Consider the following 15,014-nt stretch of genomic DNA (forward strand, 5'->3'; position numbering starts at 1 on the left):
GTGTCATCATCTGAATCATCGGATTGTACGTACTTCCAAAACGCTGGCGCCTCTTTTGCGTAAGGATTGAAAGTGTAGAGAAGTAATTGATTTTTCGAGTCCTCGCATAGGTATATAACGGTTGAAATATTGAATTTCCACGCTGCCCTTAAATGCGCATGTGCTAGCTGACGGCAACTACTATTATCACCTTCTTCAACTATCAGAAAGAATGTGTCTTCGTCAAACCATATCGAGTCTCTGATGCTTTGCAAAATCTTTGCCAACATGGCATTATCCGACACGGCGATGAAAAAGCTTGTCGACAGATATCTTCTTCGAACACGACTGTAAGGGGGTTTCAATTTCCTCATTTTGTTCAAATACAATATCGTTGTGTAACTGTTCGTAATCTAGTAGCTGTGTTGGAATACGACAGAAAAATGACGATTCCATGAATAGGTCTACGTCGATCTCGTTTCTGCTATTGATAACGACGTTCTGATATTTTTTCGTTAAACAGCATTGGAAAACTTCAAGCTTGAAAGCAAACAAATTGGGCATAATTACTGCCAGTATAAATTATTTGTATCTTTAAATGACTTGCCACAACTTTTGCCCTTTCATTTTCCTTCCTCAACGAATCGACGTCGCTATCTATTTTCATTTTCACGCAACGAAGACCTGATATTTTGAGTGTAAGGATGAGGAGAAGAATCGCGTTCAAGCTCATAATCAGTGTCAGTATGCAATCGTTCAAAAAGAACTACAATACTACTCGTGTCAAATAAAATTGAGCATGGATAGCTGAAGGAAAAAAACTGAACTGCAGCATTAAAAAACCCTTTTGTATTATTCTGCGTCGAAACGATTTCAATAAATCACGAACGAGTGTAGACCTCGTAATTTACATACATTCGCTCTTTTTACTTTCCATGAAATATTTTTAAAAAAGCACTCGCTAAATTATTTTAACTTACACGCGCTATATCTGCGCATAGAATCGGATCTGTCAGTCTCGCTCTCTTTGACGAGCCATAGCCGAGCGAGCTTTTGACACACAAACCCGATACATATAATGCAGGTGTATAGGTGTGCGTTTGATTTATCCACAGGCTACGGGCACTCGACGCCGAACACTATAAGCGGCAAGCTCTTCACCATGTTCTACGCGATAGTCGGTATCCCGCTGGGCCTCGTCATGTTCCAGAGCATAGGTGAGCGGCTGAACAAGTTCTCCTCGGTCGTCATCAGAAACGTAAAGCGGCTTCTCAACTGCAAGGACATTCAGGTGAATTGAAGCTCACTGCGCATATCGTATAATAATATTGCGAATAATTTTAATATGCGCATGAAAATTGCTGCAGCCAAGGGAAAATCATTGCAAATTATGCGCGCCGAGAGTTGAAATTATTCGCATAATTGTATAGCAGTGCGTAATCAGCGCGCTTGATTCGTGAAAAATATAAATGCATAATAATGTAAATGTAATGATAAAATGTGAATTCGCAGGCCTCGGAAATCAACCTAATCTGCGTGGTGACGACGCTGTCGATCCTGACGATCGCGGGCGGCGCGGCAGCGTTCAGCCGGTACGAGGGCTGGTCCTACTTCGACTCCGTCTACTACTGCTTCATCACCCTGACGACCATCGGGTTCGGCGACATGGTCGCCCTGCAGAAGGACAACGCCCTCGACAACAAGCCCGAGTACGTCATGTTCGCCTTGATCTTCATCCTCTTCGGCCTGGCCATCGTCGCCGCCTCGCTCAATCTGCTCGTGCTGCGATTCGTCACCATGAACACCGAGGACGAGAGGCGAGACGAGGCTGAGGCCCTTCAGGTAACCCTCCTCTCTTGTCTCCTACGTGTTACGTTAACACGCGCATCAGATGTTGAACTAACGCGAGTTGTTGAACATTCGACAGGCGGCGCAGGGAGCGGTGCGACTGGAGGGCGACGTGATAACGGCCAACGGCTCGATCCTGTCGGGCCAGCTGGGCACCCAGGGCGACACGATATCGCTCGACGACGACGCCTCGGTGTGCAGCTGCCGCTGCAGCGGCTTCTACAAGAAGCGCCGGAGACCGCGCTTCACCGTGCGCCGCTCGCCCGGCAAGATATCCCACCTGCTGCCGATGCAGCCCCTGCAGGCGGGAAGTTCCATAGACGACGACACGCCCGACCACGAAGACGTCTACTCGCACCAGCTCCACCAGCAGCACCTCCAGCACCGGCACAGCCAGCCCCACGCGGCCGAGCTGATGATGGTCGACCTGCCGCAGCACGAGTACGCGATGCGGCCGTCCTCGCTCGCGCCCCTGCTCCAGCTGCCGCCGATCTACCAGCACAGGGCCAGCATCTGATCGGTCGAGGAGTTCGAGGAGGAGCTCGAGCTCGAGACCACCTGCAGCACGGAGCTCGTGCTCGCCGTCAGACCCAGGAGGGGCTCACTCTGATGATGGCGAGGCTGTGCTAATGACGACGAGAGGCGAAACGAGTGCGCTGTGCCTGCGACGAGCGAGCGAAGGAGCAAGAGAGATTGACGATATCAGTGCGCGCGAATCAGTATTATTATATACCGATATATAAATATACACTCTCTCATATAGTCAGTATTTTAGGTATAATGTGCCAATGACCGACTGCGGAGGGGATGATTGTGTCCGATCTCTCTTTCTCCTTCCTCTTCCGACATGCGGAGAGACGAAGCGATGAGAAACGAGAAACGATTTTTTCCGAACCGACACGCGCCCACGGGGGCATTTAATAGTTAAAACAAAGAGTAGATAGGCAATGTAACGAATATATAATACGCGCGCGCACGCGCGTAACGAGTTGAGACGAGAAGACTAACGACGATAAAGTTACAATTTTGTGAAGGACGACGACGACGACGATGATGATGATGATGATGATGAGCAAGAGCAGAGCATGCACACCCTTGCCGATTTCGAAGAGCGAATTTTGCCAATCGCCCCGGTGGCGTCGCGCTGCACCGCGAGACAAAAGAGACACTCACGACGATCGGAGCGACTTTTTCTGTATAGTCATTACTTATAGTCTCCCCTGTGGTGCCTCACCAAAGTTCGTAACTAGTACGTACATATATGGTAGAGTGATACTAGGTTTTCTTTTTCAATTTTTTTCTCTCCTTTCGATAATAAACAATATCATTGATCGATCGATCGTTTCGGCCACGAACCGCGACGAGCTTATTTAAACAATTATATATCGAACATAAAACAAGAAAAAAAAATGATAACGGAGATGAGAATCGACGCATTGATTACAGAGGATTTAAAAAGATTGAGAAAGAGTGAGAGAAGTTATAGAAAGAAAATTTAATTACGTGAAAATCGCCTTTTCCCCTAAAGATGTTCCACGAATAGGAAGGAGGTGACACGATTTAAGCTCTTCCTTCTTCATGTGAATAAGATGAATTATTAATATTAAATAAACAAAGAATTAACGATAACGGTAATTTTAGCAAAGACTCGAGAGAACAATCGAAGAGAGCCGCAGCAAAGCGCAAACTTGTCTTCTGATATACTGTAGAAAGTGTGATGACGCGTATGAATGGAGGACCAGAGGAACATAGGATGATTACGTTCATGAGAGCAGCGTGAGAATGTGCGCGTGCGAATTTTGCGTAAAAGGTTGATCGAATCGCCTCGTCCTTACACACACACACACACACACACATATGTGTGTATATATATATATATGATTCTAGGGTACTTGACGTAAAGATCAATGGCATGGAATACTGAAATGCATGATTATTCAAACGTTCATTAAAGATGTTATTTTTGTAAATTCAAGTTCAATGCAAGGCCTCTCAGTCGTAAATCTTTTATTTATTTCAGGAAGCATGCAAACAGTTTGTTTTCCTTCGAAAAGTGTCTCCGATAAATTTCAAAAAGAAACTGCTATTACAATTCTATTACTAACATGTGATAATACTTATAAATGCTGTTTCAATATTTCATACCTTGAGGGGTAATCGTAGTAATTTTGAGGTATCCTTTCATTCGATTAAAAAACGTAGATAACGCTTTTTGATTAATTAACAAAGAGAACCAACATATTTTATCGCCAACACACAGAACAACATGAATTTTTCTTTACACAAGATAGAATTTGAAAATTGCTGCTGTTACCCCTTTCAAACTGTTCCAAACCTTCGTAACAGTCGCACGGTAGACTTTATTATAGCTTAAAAAAAAATAACAAAACTCGTGTACAAAACATTAAATATATACAAATGCCGTGCAACAAAACAAGAAAAAAAATTAAAAGACCATGTGTTCCGCAGCACGAGTCGAACTGCTGTGTGAAAGAGCGGGGAGAGAAAGTAATATGCGAGCGAGAAACCAGTATATGAGCGCTCGAATGCATGAAGAGACCATAAGTTTAAATAAAGAAAGATTAATTATACCTACATCACACTGCTATTTGAATGAAAAAGAACAACTTTTACATTAATAAGACATTTTACAATTTGTACATATGAACTATAGTTAAATATTGTATTAATAATTATTACGATTAGAAATTAAAGATAATTACAATTACAATTAAAAGAAAGATAAAACAAAGATAAACAAGAACATTCGCCGAGACGACGTTTCCATATTCTTGTTCGTTACGAAAGATGAACTTAGAGAAAAAAGGAGGAGGTAGTTTATTATATGAGCCGCTCGTGTCGTGGCGACGACGCGACACGATATTTCCCAAACACATTCTCCAATTTTTAACTTCTTACATTTAACGACGAAATAAAAAAAAAGTAAAAATAAACGAGATCGAAGTGCGATTCACATGCTGTTCGACAGAGATCACATAGTGAAAGTAACTTTAAACAAAAAATAAATAAAATTAATTAATTAAACAAAGGAGAGTGTAGCTAGTGTCGAGCCTATCGCAGAATAAATGATTATAAATAAATAAATCGAATTCTTATTGATAGAGTGAAATAAAATGGTTGTTTTATGAAAAATGAAATATCGTTTTTTCTATAAAAAAAATTACGTATTTTACTTACTTCGTAATTTTCCGTCGATGTTCGATCTGTTATGTGTCAAGTATAAGTGTGATTACAGAATTTTCGAAAAATTCTCGACGAACCAAATTTATGTTGAAAAATATAATGCATTGTTGTACAATGTATACGCGCGAATTTTCCGTATAAATTGTATGGTTTGATATCCGTGGTTTGCTTTTCACTTTCATCACTCATAAAACTATTAAGGTCTCGTTTAGCGAGTTCTAAATTTACATAGACCTTTTCAACATTTATCCCATGAGGAAATCGTTTCTCGAGTCGTCATTTATATCCTTTTAATTAAAAAACTACGAATATTACGAATAAAAAGTTTTTCCAATCATTATCGTATTTACATAGAAAAAATTAGGGAAAGTCAAACGTAACGAAATATAATTACAGAATATCGAAATTTTTCATTTATTCTCTTCTTGAAATAACCTCGTATAAAAAAATTGCTTCAAAGTGATACGTATTAGAGTGGCAAGATTTTGCGAATAAGCCCAAGTTTAAGCATGTGTCAAAGAAAAATCTATATAAGAAAGTACGATGAAATTAGTTTTTTCGACCCTTCGTATGAGTATATAATCATTATTCGAGTTTCCAGCAGTCGCGCACCTCGGAAAACAAAAATATCTGCGTGTAAGTCGCCCGATCGAAGATTATAAAATAAATTAAACGTCGATGCCAAGATACAGCACAGGCACGATGGAAAGCGAAAGAAAAGTAAGCTTTACTACATGTGTGTACATCTCATAATCACGAATTATTGTAAGCAGCAAAAAAAAAAAAAAGAAAACGAAACTTCCACTGTAATATACTAGTTATACATAGAGATTCTATATGAAAAGAAAGGATTAGGCGGAAAAAGGAAATCGTGTATATGATTTTACGATAGCATCGTCGATGTGATATATAAATAGAATATAAAGAAACACAGCTTCTTTCGTGCCAAAGATTATGAGGATTAATTAAATTAAAGGGAAGATACACGAAAAATAAACAATGCTTGTTATGTCGGAAAATAAAAATAAAAATCTTGTGCTCTCCGAAGGATGATAATCCGACGACCTCGTATGTAATCTCTCGCAAACTGAACACCGTCGACTCTAGCGTTCACTTTGATTTCTCTTGTTTTTCGCTTCCACTTCCTCGATCCTTTTTCCTTCTTACCCGACTCAAATGGATTTATTCATGTCCACATACATATTACAAGACCACATATGACAAGTGTATTAATGTGACCTGATAGGTAGTCACAGAATTATTTATCAATTTTAATCGCAAATGGCCATATATAATTATAGATGGTCGTACGTGGCTATGAAAGTAATAGAAAATTTAAATAAAATACGACGTATTATATATAACCGTAGTTATAGTCATATTTGGTCAAAGATCTCATACGTAATCATGTAAATAGCTGAACATGCAAAAATTTCATTTAGTCGGGAATCAAAGAACACGTGCACTCTTTTCTCGTACATTACACCAAATTGCCGAGGCATTACAAATTCGTCAATTTAACACTGCGATGAGGAACAAAAAAAAAATTATACAAAGTTCAAAGTAACTTCTAAAAGGCATCAAACTTAAAAGGAACTTGAATTAATAAAAGCTAGAGCCAATACTGCCATAACACTGGCGAAGAATAAATCATGTATAATGCCATGAACTTCTCCCCGTCTTCTTCCCTCCATCAATGAAGTGAATAAGCGCAAAGATGTGTTATTATGTGTTTATTTGTTGGTCGTAGAGTATTTACTTTCATTGTACAGGGTATGTTATTCATCGAATACTGAATATATTGCCGTTTAGCTGATTAAAACGCTGAATTTCGTTATTTGGAAGAGCGAAGTTTAGAAAGATGCGGTATCCACACCTGCGCGAATATCAAATCGAGCGTTGTATAGATGTATCACAATGCATGACGTTAAGGCAAGAAACAGAAAGACAACTAGATGGAATAAACATTTTTTGGAATCAATCGAACTTAATATATTATAGCAGTTAGCTTCGCATACATGCGGCTGCTTCGCTGTACTAATTAATTAAATATAATAGCGTCGCGACGGTTGTACCTTTGGATTGTGCCGTAAACGTGGAGGTCGTACGAGTATAATAGTAGACGAGAAAATAAGGGGGAAAACGACGACGAAGAAAGCTGCTTGCAGTAGCTCGGAACTGGTGATTAATATACGAGAGAGGGAGAAAGACACTATGCGAGGGAAGAGAGTAAAAAAATTATGGCCATAAAGTGTCGAATTGCGATCGCTCATTTATTATATAGCATAAGCTGTGGAATATAAGAGGATATAGCGCGAGAGAGTGAGAGAGACACGATGCGAGAAAGAAGAGACGCGACACCGGAGAGGAGGCGAGGAGCGCGACCATAAAAAATACTAGAAAAATAAATAAAAAAAGAGCAGCGGTGCAGTAAGGCATAACATTTAACAAAAATAAAAATAAAAAAGCATGAAGAAAAAAAAACAAAAAAAAAACAATTAGTGTACGTAAATTCTTAGGAGATACGATATATAATAGTTATGAGCGCGTTGCAGAAGCCCATCGAAGGCGTCGAACGTTTTGTTATGTATAATTCTGCATTGTACGATAAATTGTAATATAGAGCGATTGTCGATGATATCGCGTATGAGCGATCATCGCGCGAGATGAGACAAGGGATGGATGAGTGGAAGAAATGAATAGAGCGAGAAAGAAAAATATTATTGACAATGTCCAGTTCCACGTTGACAAAAGGAATGCGTATCTCGATGGCTTTTGCATTATAAGCTGTCTTCGCATGATATATGTTAATTGCGCATATTTTTATGTTATATCATTTCGAATTGCCGAAATATACTTTGCGACATGTTCAATAAACCGTGAGTACAAAAGAATGATTTCCCGGAGAAAAAAAGCAAATTGTCGAATCACCTTTGTAATTCTTTATTGTGCGCAACATCGCTTCCTGGTCACCCTATATACTAACGACGGATTTGTATGCTCGCATATCGAAGGCGCCATGTCATTATGAGCAAAGAATAAAGCTATGGGCCATCTAGTTAATGATAGTCTTGTTAAATATTGTTTCGTTATCACGCTTATTTGCAATTATTTGTGAAGATATATTTTCTATTAGTATTTTTACGAACGCGCAAATCTAGTCAATAGATTGTAATGATACCAAGAATGTTTTCACGTTCGCACAAAGCAAATGCAGACCAGCTTTCTTTCATTGTAAATTACCGACACACTGCTGTTGATATTAAATTTGTTTCCTCTGCACTTCATTTTTCACGTATTCAACATAACCATGTATACTCCTAATGAGAAAAAAAAATGTATTTCGTTGCTCGCTTAACCTTAGAAACTTCGAGCACACGCGTAGTTATTTTCGCCTAAGATTTTTTAAGATACTCTCTGTAAACTACTAAGGAAAGCGTATCCAAGTCTCTATACATTTCACTTAATTCTTAAACGTGAACTTTTATCTAATTTTTAATGCAACAACGTCGCTTAATTTGTATACGAGTAACTAAATTACACACTGACGATCTCGGAGTCGCAGAGAAAACCACTATACCACCGCCACGAACACCACCACCACCGCCACTAACAGCAACAACAAACACATTCGTTCGTCGTGATATTTTCGAACTTTCATCTGTATGGCATAAAAAGCGTATCACAAAAAAAAGAAAGCAGTCGAAGTAGAAACGAAGCGAACAATGAAGAAGAAAAAAAAACAAGAAAAAAGAAATAAAAAAGCCTTTCGACGTCGCTGCGAGAATTTACTAATGTACACGCTTTTGCGAACTGCTCGCGATGTAGAATCCATACAATTTTTGCGACATCGGTTGATTGATGTATTATCGTTTAGCTAGCTATATAAGAAGGGGAGATCCGGTACCTATACATGCGCCAATTTACACAAGTATACACACACACAACTCGCACAACTTCGCGCGCATGTATACACATTATATTAAACGCACAAGCGACAAAAGGGCATATCGCGACTCTTAATCTCTCGATGCTTCTTTCGCGCGCGCGCGCGCGCACTTTCATCAGTATGATACTTCGATTGAAACGCGGTGCGTTCTATACACGGCATTCTTCGAACTTCTGTCATTCGGCTCGATTCTTGTATTTGTACATAGATATATGGTATAGAACTATTCAAATGGAAACTCACGTTCAGAGGAATCTTTCATCCGATGTATACTTTTACGAATCGTGATTGTATTCGATCATTTTCTATTTGTCCAATTTGTTCATTGCTGTTCGATCTTTGCCAATTTTAAAGACAGCAGGAAGTGCGCGAAAGGATGCATTTTTCAAATACTAGAAATTTAATTATATAGCTTATCGAGTGGATAGCAATGATCGAAGTAACGTCTATACAAAATGCGAATTGCGAAAGACTCGGTATATCTTCCTTGCTTTGATCAATTGCGTGCTACAGTCGTATGCTTTACTCTCACTTGTAATCGTGCAGAATTCAAAGAATAATCAACGAATTTCGCTCTTGTCGAGGGCATAAGTTGCATGATTGAGAAGAATAATAAAAAAATGGAATATAAGCGGTGTACGTTGAAAACAAAATGAACACATGTCGCAACGACTAAAACAAAATGAATATAAAATAGAAAAAGAGATGATGAACGGTCGCATCTGTAATGCGTGCATTTCGAACTTCCCGCGTTTTTAACTTTGTATTAGGATTATACACGTACAATTATTATAAATATATTGTAAAAGTACGACAAACAAGTGGCGCGTGTGCGTTGAGCACCACGAGTATAATATAAACAATGTTTGTAACAGTTGTACATTTTGTGCGACGATAATTCAATGTCGGGGAGAGTAAGGGAAGAGAATTGATTCGATGCATTATCGCAACTTTGGTATTGTTGTTATAGCTTGTAAGATTGTGTAAGGTGACAAACTGATTGATTTATCGACCATTAGGTGTTTATGTGATTGTTTACGTATCTCAGAAACACAAATGCAGCTAGTGTCTAGATTCATGTTTAGTTTTCATTCGAGTATACAAGTATGCATATGGTACCGTCGTTTGATTTTTCAGAATAATCAAAATAGCGAATCATAAAATCAGACCAAAGACCAATTAACGCGACTCGGGCGAATACAAATAAATAAAAAAAAAAAAAAAAAAAAAAAAAAAATCATGTAAAGACCTAAACGAGCATCGAACGAAAGCGTTACACTTGTATTACAATTATACCAATAATGTCAACTCGATTCTATTGTGCATTAAAAAAAAGAAACACGGGAGCGTATGCATTTCTCCTACGCGAAGAACCAACCGAATAAAGTATACAAGCCAAACCGACGAACAAAATAAAAATCGAGAGAAACTCAATAAAAATTAAAAGTAATCAACCAACGACAGCACACACACATATCCTTTGTTTCGAGAAAAAATAAGCGAAAAATATTAAGCGCAGAGATATCGAGCCGAAGGTCGGAAGGAAAAAGCATTACAAGTCGCCAGAGGGGAAGCATTCAATGAGTAGACACAGCCGATAATGAATTCACGAGAGATCCGAAATGTAACGCGCAGAGAAAACCGAGCGATGCATCATTTAAATATCAGTGTATAAAACGACGCGTTCGTTTTCCCCAAAGCTGCCTATGGAGACACGCTAGAGACAGGCTGCAACGATGTTACACGCGCGTGACGAAGCTGATGGTATATTTCTCGACGAATGTCGTACGTATAGACGAGAGGGAGATTTAAATTGCTGTAAAATGTATGGAGCGCGAAGGGGAGGAGGGGGTAAGGAAACACGAAGAGCGCCAACTTGTATAACGACACCTCTGATTGGATCGTAATTTGTAAAATACCTAATGGACTTCCTAATTATATGCTGGTATATGATAATACATGTGTTCTGCCACAATAAAGCAGTTTTTTTAAACTACGCTGTGTTCTGCCTTCATTCATTTACGGTATCCCTATAATTTTAGAATTATCAATTATTTTTGCTTATACAGAAAAAAAAATCAAGATTCAAAGCTAGTACCTAGCAGCTTCCACGTACTCCCATAAATAAACTTCCACGGCGAACGGTGCACCGACCGCAAAACTATATACAATCCTCGACCGCAAAAAAATCCTGCGCGGAAATTCCATCCCGCATTTCAAATCCCGCGCTCTCTCTCTCTCTCTCTCGGAAAAACGCACGCGCCTCTACGCGCGCGCGAGGCGGCGCTGCGCTCGCGGCAACGCCGCAGTTCTCAGCCGAAGCGTCATATAATCGATAATCCCGCGCGGTCGCGTCGAGTCGCTACCCAGATAACAACGTGTCGGCACAGAGACGTCCCCGTGACGGCACGAGATGGCGGCATCCACGACAGCACGTGACGTCCAGCTGCCGCAGCACAGAGACGGCACGTGACGGCACGGCGAGACAGCACGACGTGCCGTCTCTGTGCCGTCTCTGTGCCAGCAGAAAACGCTACCGGCGGGGAGCGATTTTATCGCATATAAAAATAACGCTAAATAAAAATTAGTTAGAACGCATAACTAAGCATCTACATCATAAATAATTAATAAATTTTGTTATATAGTATAAAAAAAATTTTATGTAAGAAAAAAAAATCTGCCGGGTGTAGGGCTGGAACTCGCGATCTTTGGATCAGAAGTCCGAAGCTCTAGCCTCTGAGCCACAACTCTTCTTACAATTTGATGCACAATTGCACCTAATAATCATCGCTAATAATTAGAATTATGTAATAAAATAATGTTTAAATGTAATTCGGTTTGGAGAGAATAAAAAAAGTAATAAATGTATGCTCTTTACTAATTAAAGTCCATAATTATTAATAATGCAACATTCTGAGCACGCGGCACGCGTGCTGTCGCTGTGCAGTCTCTGTGCCGTCGCGTACAGACGCCCTAGGTCGAGAGAGCAACTGGACGGCACAGTGACAGCACGACGTGCGGCACGTCAAGAGCATGCTCTGCAAAAAAACGCCCGCCAGATGTCCCCGCTTGATAGCACAGAGACGGCACACGGACAGCACGCCGTGCGGCACAACAAGTCTCGGTGGAGACAGCACGTGCTGTTATCTGGGTAGTTGCGCCGGAAGTGCAGGAGTCCGCTGCGATTCGGCAACGTCGCCTCCCCATCCCGTCAACGAGTGCGACAAGGACAGCGAGCTCTCGGCCGCGAGATGTCGTTAGCGTCGAGTCGCTCGCGCAACGGCATCGAGTTGGTCCGCGCGGCGCACTATCGAGCGGTGGGTCGCGGTGTTGTGTGCTGCGGTTGCGGCAGAGAGAGAGAGAGACTGAGGCGAAAGAGATCTCGCACGGAAGAAGAGGCGGCGGCGAGTCCAGCGCGAAGCTGGCGACTTCGGCGACAGGATGTCCTCGTCCCTCGACTACCTCGAGCTCTGCAGGCTCTGCCTGGTCAAGGATCGCGTCTCGGTGCCCATCTTCGAGGACGAGGGCGATGTGCGACAGATCTTCCTCAAGATCACCGCCTGCCTGCCGGTCAAGGTAAACCTCTTTCGGCCCTCTTGCGCCGCCATTTTGTTCACTCCTCGCGAGTCGTTCTACAACGGCGTGCCCCAACTAATACGACGTGCAGGCTCGTTTTACAGTGACGCGTCGCGTGTTAGGGCTGTCTCGCATGAGAGTGAGAAAGACGGGGAAAACAATGCCGGCCTGACACTTGTATACTCGATTGTTTTGTTAGTTCGCGAGTGGACGGAATTTTCCGAGGGTCTTCTTTTTGACGATGTGCAATTTTTCGGGGGCGTCTTTGTCTCTAGAACGACGCTGATGGAGGATGAGTAAGCCGCGAAGAGAGAGAGAGAGAAAGAAAGAGACGGAAGCTACGCGCCGCTGCTCTTCTCTCCCTTTCCCTTCGTCGTCGTCGCTCGCTCCCGCCCCTTTGTCCTTCGCGAGTCACGAGAGACGTACAAATGCCGATGCACGGGTTTTTTTTTTTTTTTTTGCACAAGGGGCGAGCCTAATCGAAGGGTGGATACAGGCTTTCGACGAGATTTTTCGCTGCGGCTTATTAAAATTCAAGCCTCGTCGGATCGCTTTAAATTTTTAGCAACAAAAACGTCGAAAATCGACCGCTTCGAAATGTTTCCTGCACAGCGTGCATTCTCCCTCCAAAAACTCTCGCAATGCAAAGCAAGTGCATCCCCTGTTATTATCGTGGCTTTCCATCCGCTCTCAAGCCGCTCTTCCGAGAAGCGACGCTTCCCGGTCGACGCGCGCGTACGCTACGTTTTTTTATCTCGCTCTCCTCCCTCCCCTCTGCATCCTCGATTCCTCGAAAAAAAGAAGCTGCCGCCGCCGCCGGCTCAGCAGCACGTGTTGATTTACCTTACCTATCTCTCCCGTAAAATCTTCTAGTTCCCCTCCAGGAAAATCCAGCGAACTCTCGGGCTTGTACGCGTCTATGTATATAGCTCCTGGATAGCGGAGTCTACCCGGGCATCGATTCCGCCGCTCTGCGACGAGGCGAATACACGCTAGCGATCGATGCGGCGCCGCCACCATTTCGCGTTCGCGGTTTCGCGCTCGCTCGCTCGCTCGCTCCGTCTTTGTCCCGCAGCAACGGCAGCTTATGTATTATGCACGCCGGCAGCGGCGAGGGAAAGTGAACGTACGCGCTTTTCTTCGCGTTCTATGTATATGCGAGGCTACCTTACGGGACTATTGCGTTACCTGCGGCTCACTCTGCAAAACTTGTAATTAGGAGAACGAGGCGCTCGCTTTTTTTACTTTACTCTACTCTTTTCGTCGTAGGATTTTATTTTCCAAAGAGTGGAACATTTCGGACTGGAGTTAATGTCGGGTGCATATTTTATTCAGGGGCTATTATCAACTGCTGCTTTTTATTAATGCATCGAAACGCCGCTATTAAGTCGGGCCTTTTTGGATTATTCATTGAGTCCGACCGTGTTGGCTAGTTTTTTTCAAAGACGCGCGCGATGCTCGCAGCGGTTTATTAAACTTTGCAAAGCGACCTTATCTGTGAGATGTGGAATTTACAATGTTTTCTTTACGTTCGCAGGTTTCACGAGAAGACAAACTACCTAAGAAGATATGCGATGACTGTGTGTATAAAGTAGAATTATTTTACCAATTCTGGAACACAACAGCAAACGCCGAAAAACAGCTCCTACAATGGCTGGGAGAGGTTGGTGGCCTGGAGGACAAGGAGGGTTATGTAACCGAAGTCCTCGACACAGTAAGTGATATTTTCATTTATGTAAGTTTGCAATCAGAAATTCCTATCAAAGTGTGTGTAAATGAGATGTTGTAATGGCTCTTTTCATTGATGCTTTGGAGGGAAAGAGAAAAGTATTGCAAAAAATTTTAAAGTTGCTAATTGACAATCGGGCAGTTTTAATAAGAAACCTGTTTGTTTTACAGAATGTGATGAAGCAAGAAAGGAGTAGTGATAGTCGATTAGATGGTAGTGTAATGCAAGTAGGCGGGCATCAGAACAGCATGGACATGGGTATGATGGATATAATAACGATGCCTGCTGGAAGCGAACAACAATTCACCTCAGTTCCTATGGACACCAGCGGCACTGTACAAACAGTTCAAGTAGTTCCAGGGCCAAGCACACAGACGACGCACGACCAAATGGCCCAAAGTCAAGCGACCCACCTTGGAGAAGAAAGCGAGGAAGATAATTCCGAGGACGGATGCGATAACGAGGAAGGTGAGTAGTCAAATCTACTTGATATATGAAAACTATTAATTTTGACGTGTACCTAATCAACGGTATTTTTTTCATTCAAGGCCTTCCCGTCAAAGAGGAACACGAAGATGATCAAGGAGATCAATCTCTGGAAACAACGACTTTCGTCGCTCTGCCATGCGACGAGGCTGGTCCATCTGGGCTCCAACAGCAGAAAATTTCAGAAATGTCTGAAATGAGTATGCAACAGACTGCCGACAACGATCCTAAAACTGGGTAAGT

At 41.8% G+C, this 15,014-nt stretch overlaps 2 protein-coding genes across 4 annotated transcripts in view; both read left to right on the top strand.

The window, feature by feature from the left end:
• Window positions 1-10,976, top strand: part of LOC100120322 (two pore potassium channel protein sup-9) — a 72,734-nt gene extending 61,758 nt beyond the window's left edge. For all 3 annotated transcript variants that reach the window (XM_008208051.4, XM_008208046.3, XM_031927673.2), the window contains exons 5-7: window positions 1,095-1,270; window positions 1,492-1,821; window positions 1,907-10,976. In XM_008208051.4, coding sequence (XP_008206273.1) covers window positions 1,095-1,270; window positions 1,492-1,821; window positions 1,907-2,344 — 944 coding nt within the window. In that variant the 3' untranslated portion in view covers window positions 2,345-10,976. The remainder of the gene's footprint in view (window positions 1-1,094; window positions 1,271-1,491; window positions 1,822-1,906) is intronic.
• Window positions 10,977-12,264: 1,288 nt separating this feature from the next.
• Window positions 12,265-15,014, top strand: part of LOC100120507 — a 67,940-nt gene continuing 65,190 nt past the window's right edge. The window contains exons 1-4 of the mRNA XM_031927608.2: window positions 12,265-12,556; window positions 14,094-14,270; window positions 14,456-14,753; window positions 14,834-15,008. Of these exons, the coding sequence (XP_031783468.1) occupies window positions 12,422-12,556; window positions 14,094-14,270; window positions 14,456-14,753; window positions 14,834-15,008 (785 nt within the window). The 5' untranslated portion in view covers window positions 12,265-12,421. The remainder of the gene's footprint in view (window positions 12,557-14,093; window positions 14,271-14,455; window positions 14,754-14,833; window positions 15,009-15,014) is intronic.

Source organism: Nasonia vitripennis, chromosome 3, assembly GCF_009193385.2.
Source record: "Nasonia vitripennis strain AsymCx chromosome 3, Nvit_psr_1.1, whole genome shotgun sequence".
Lineage (NCBI taxonomy): Eukaryota > Metazoa > Arthropoda > Insecta > Hymenoptera > Pteromalidae > Nasonia > Nasonia vitripennis.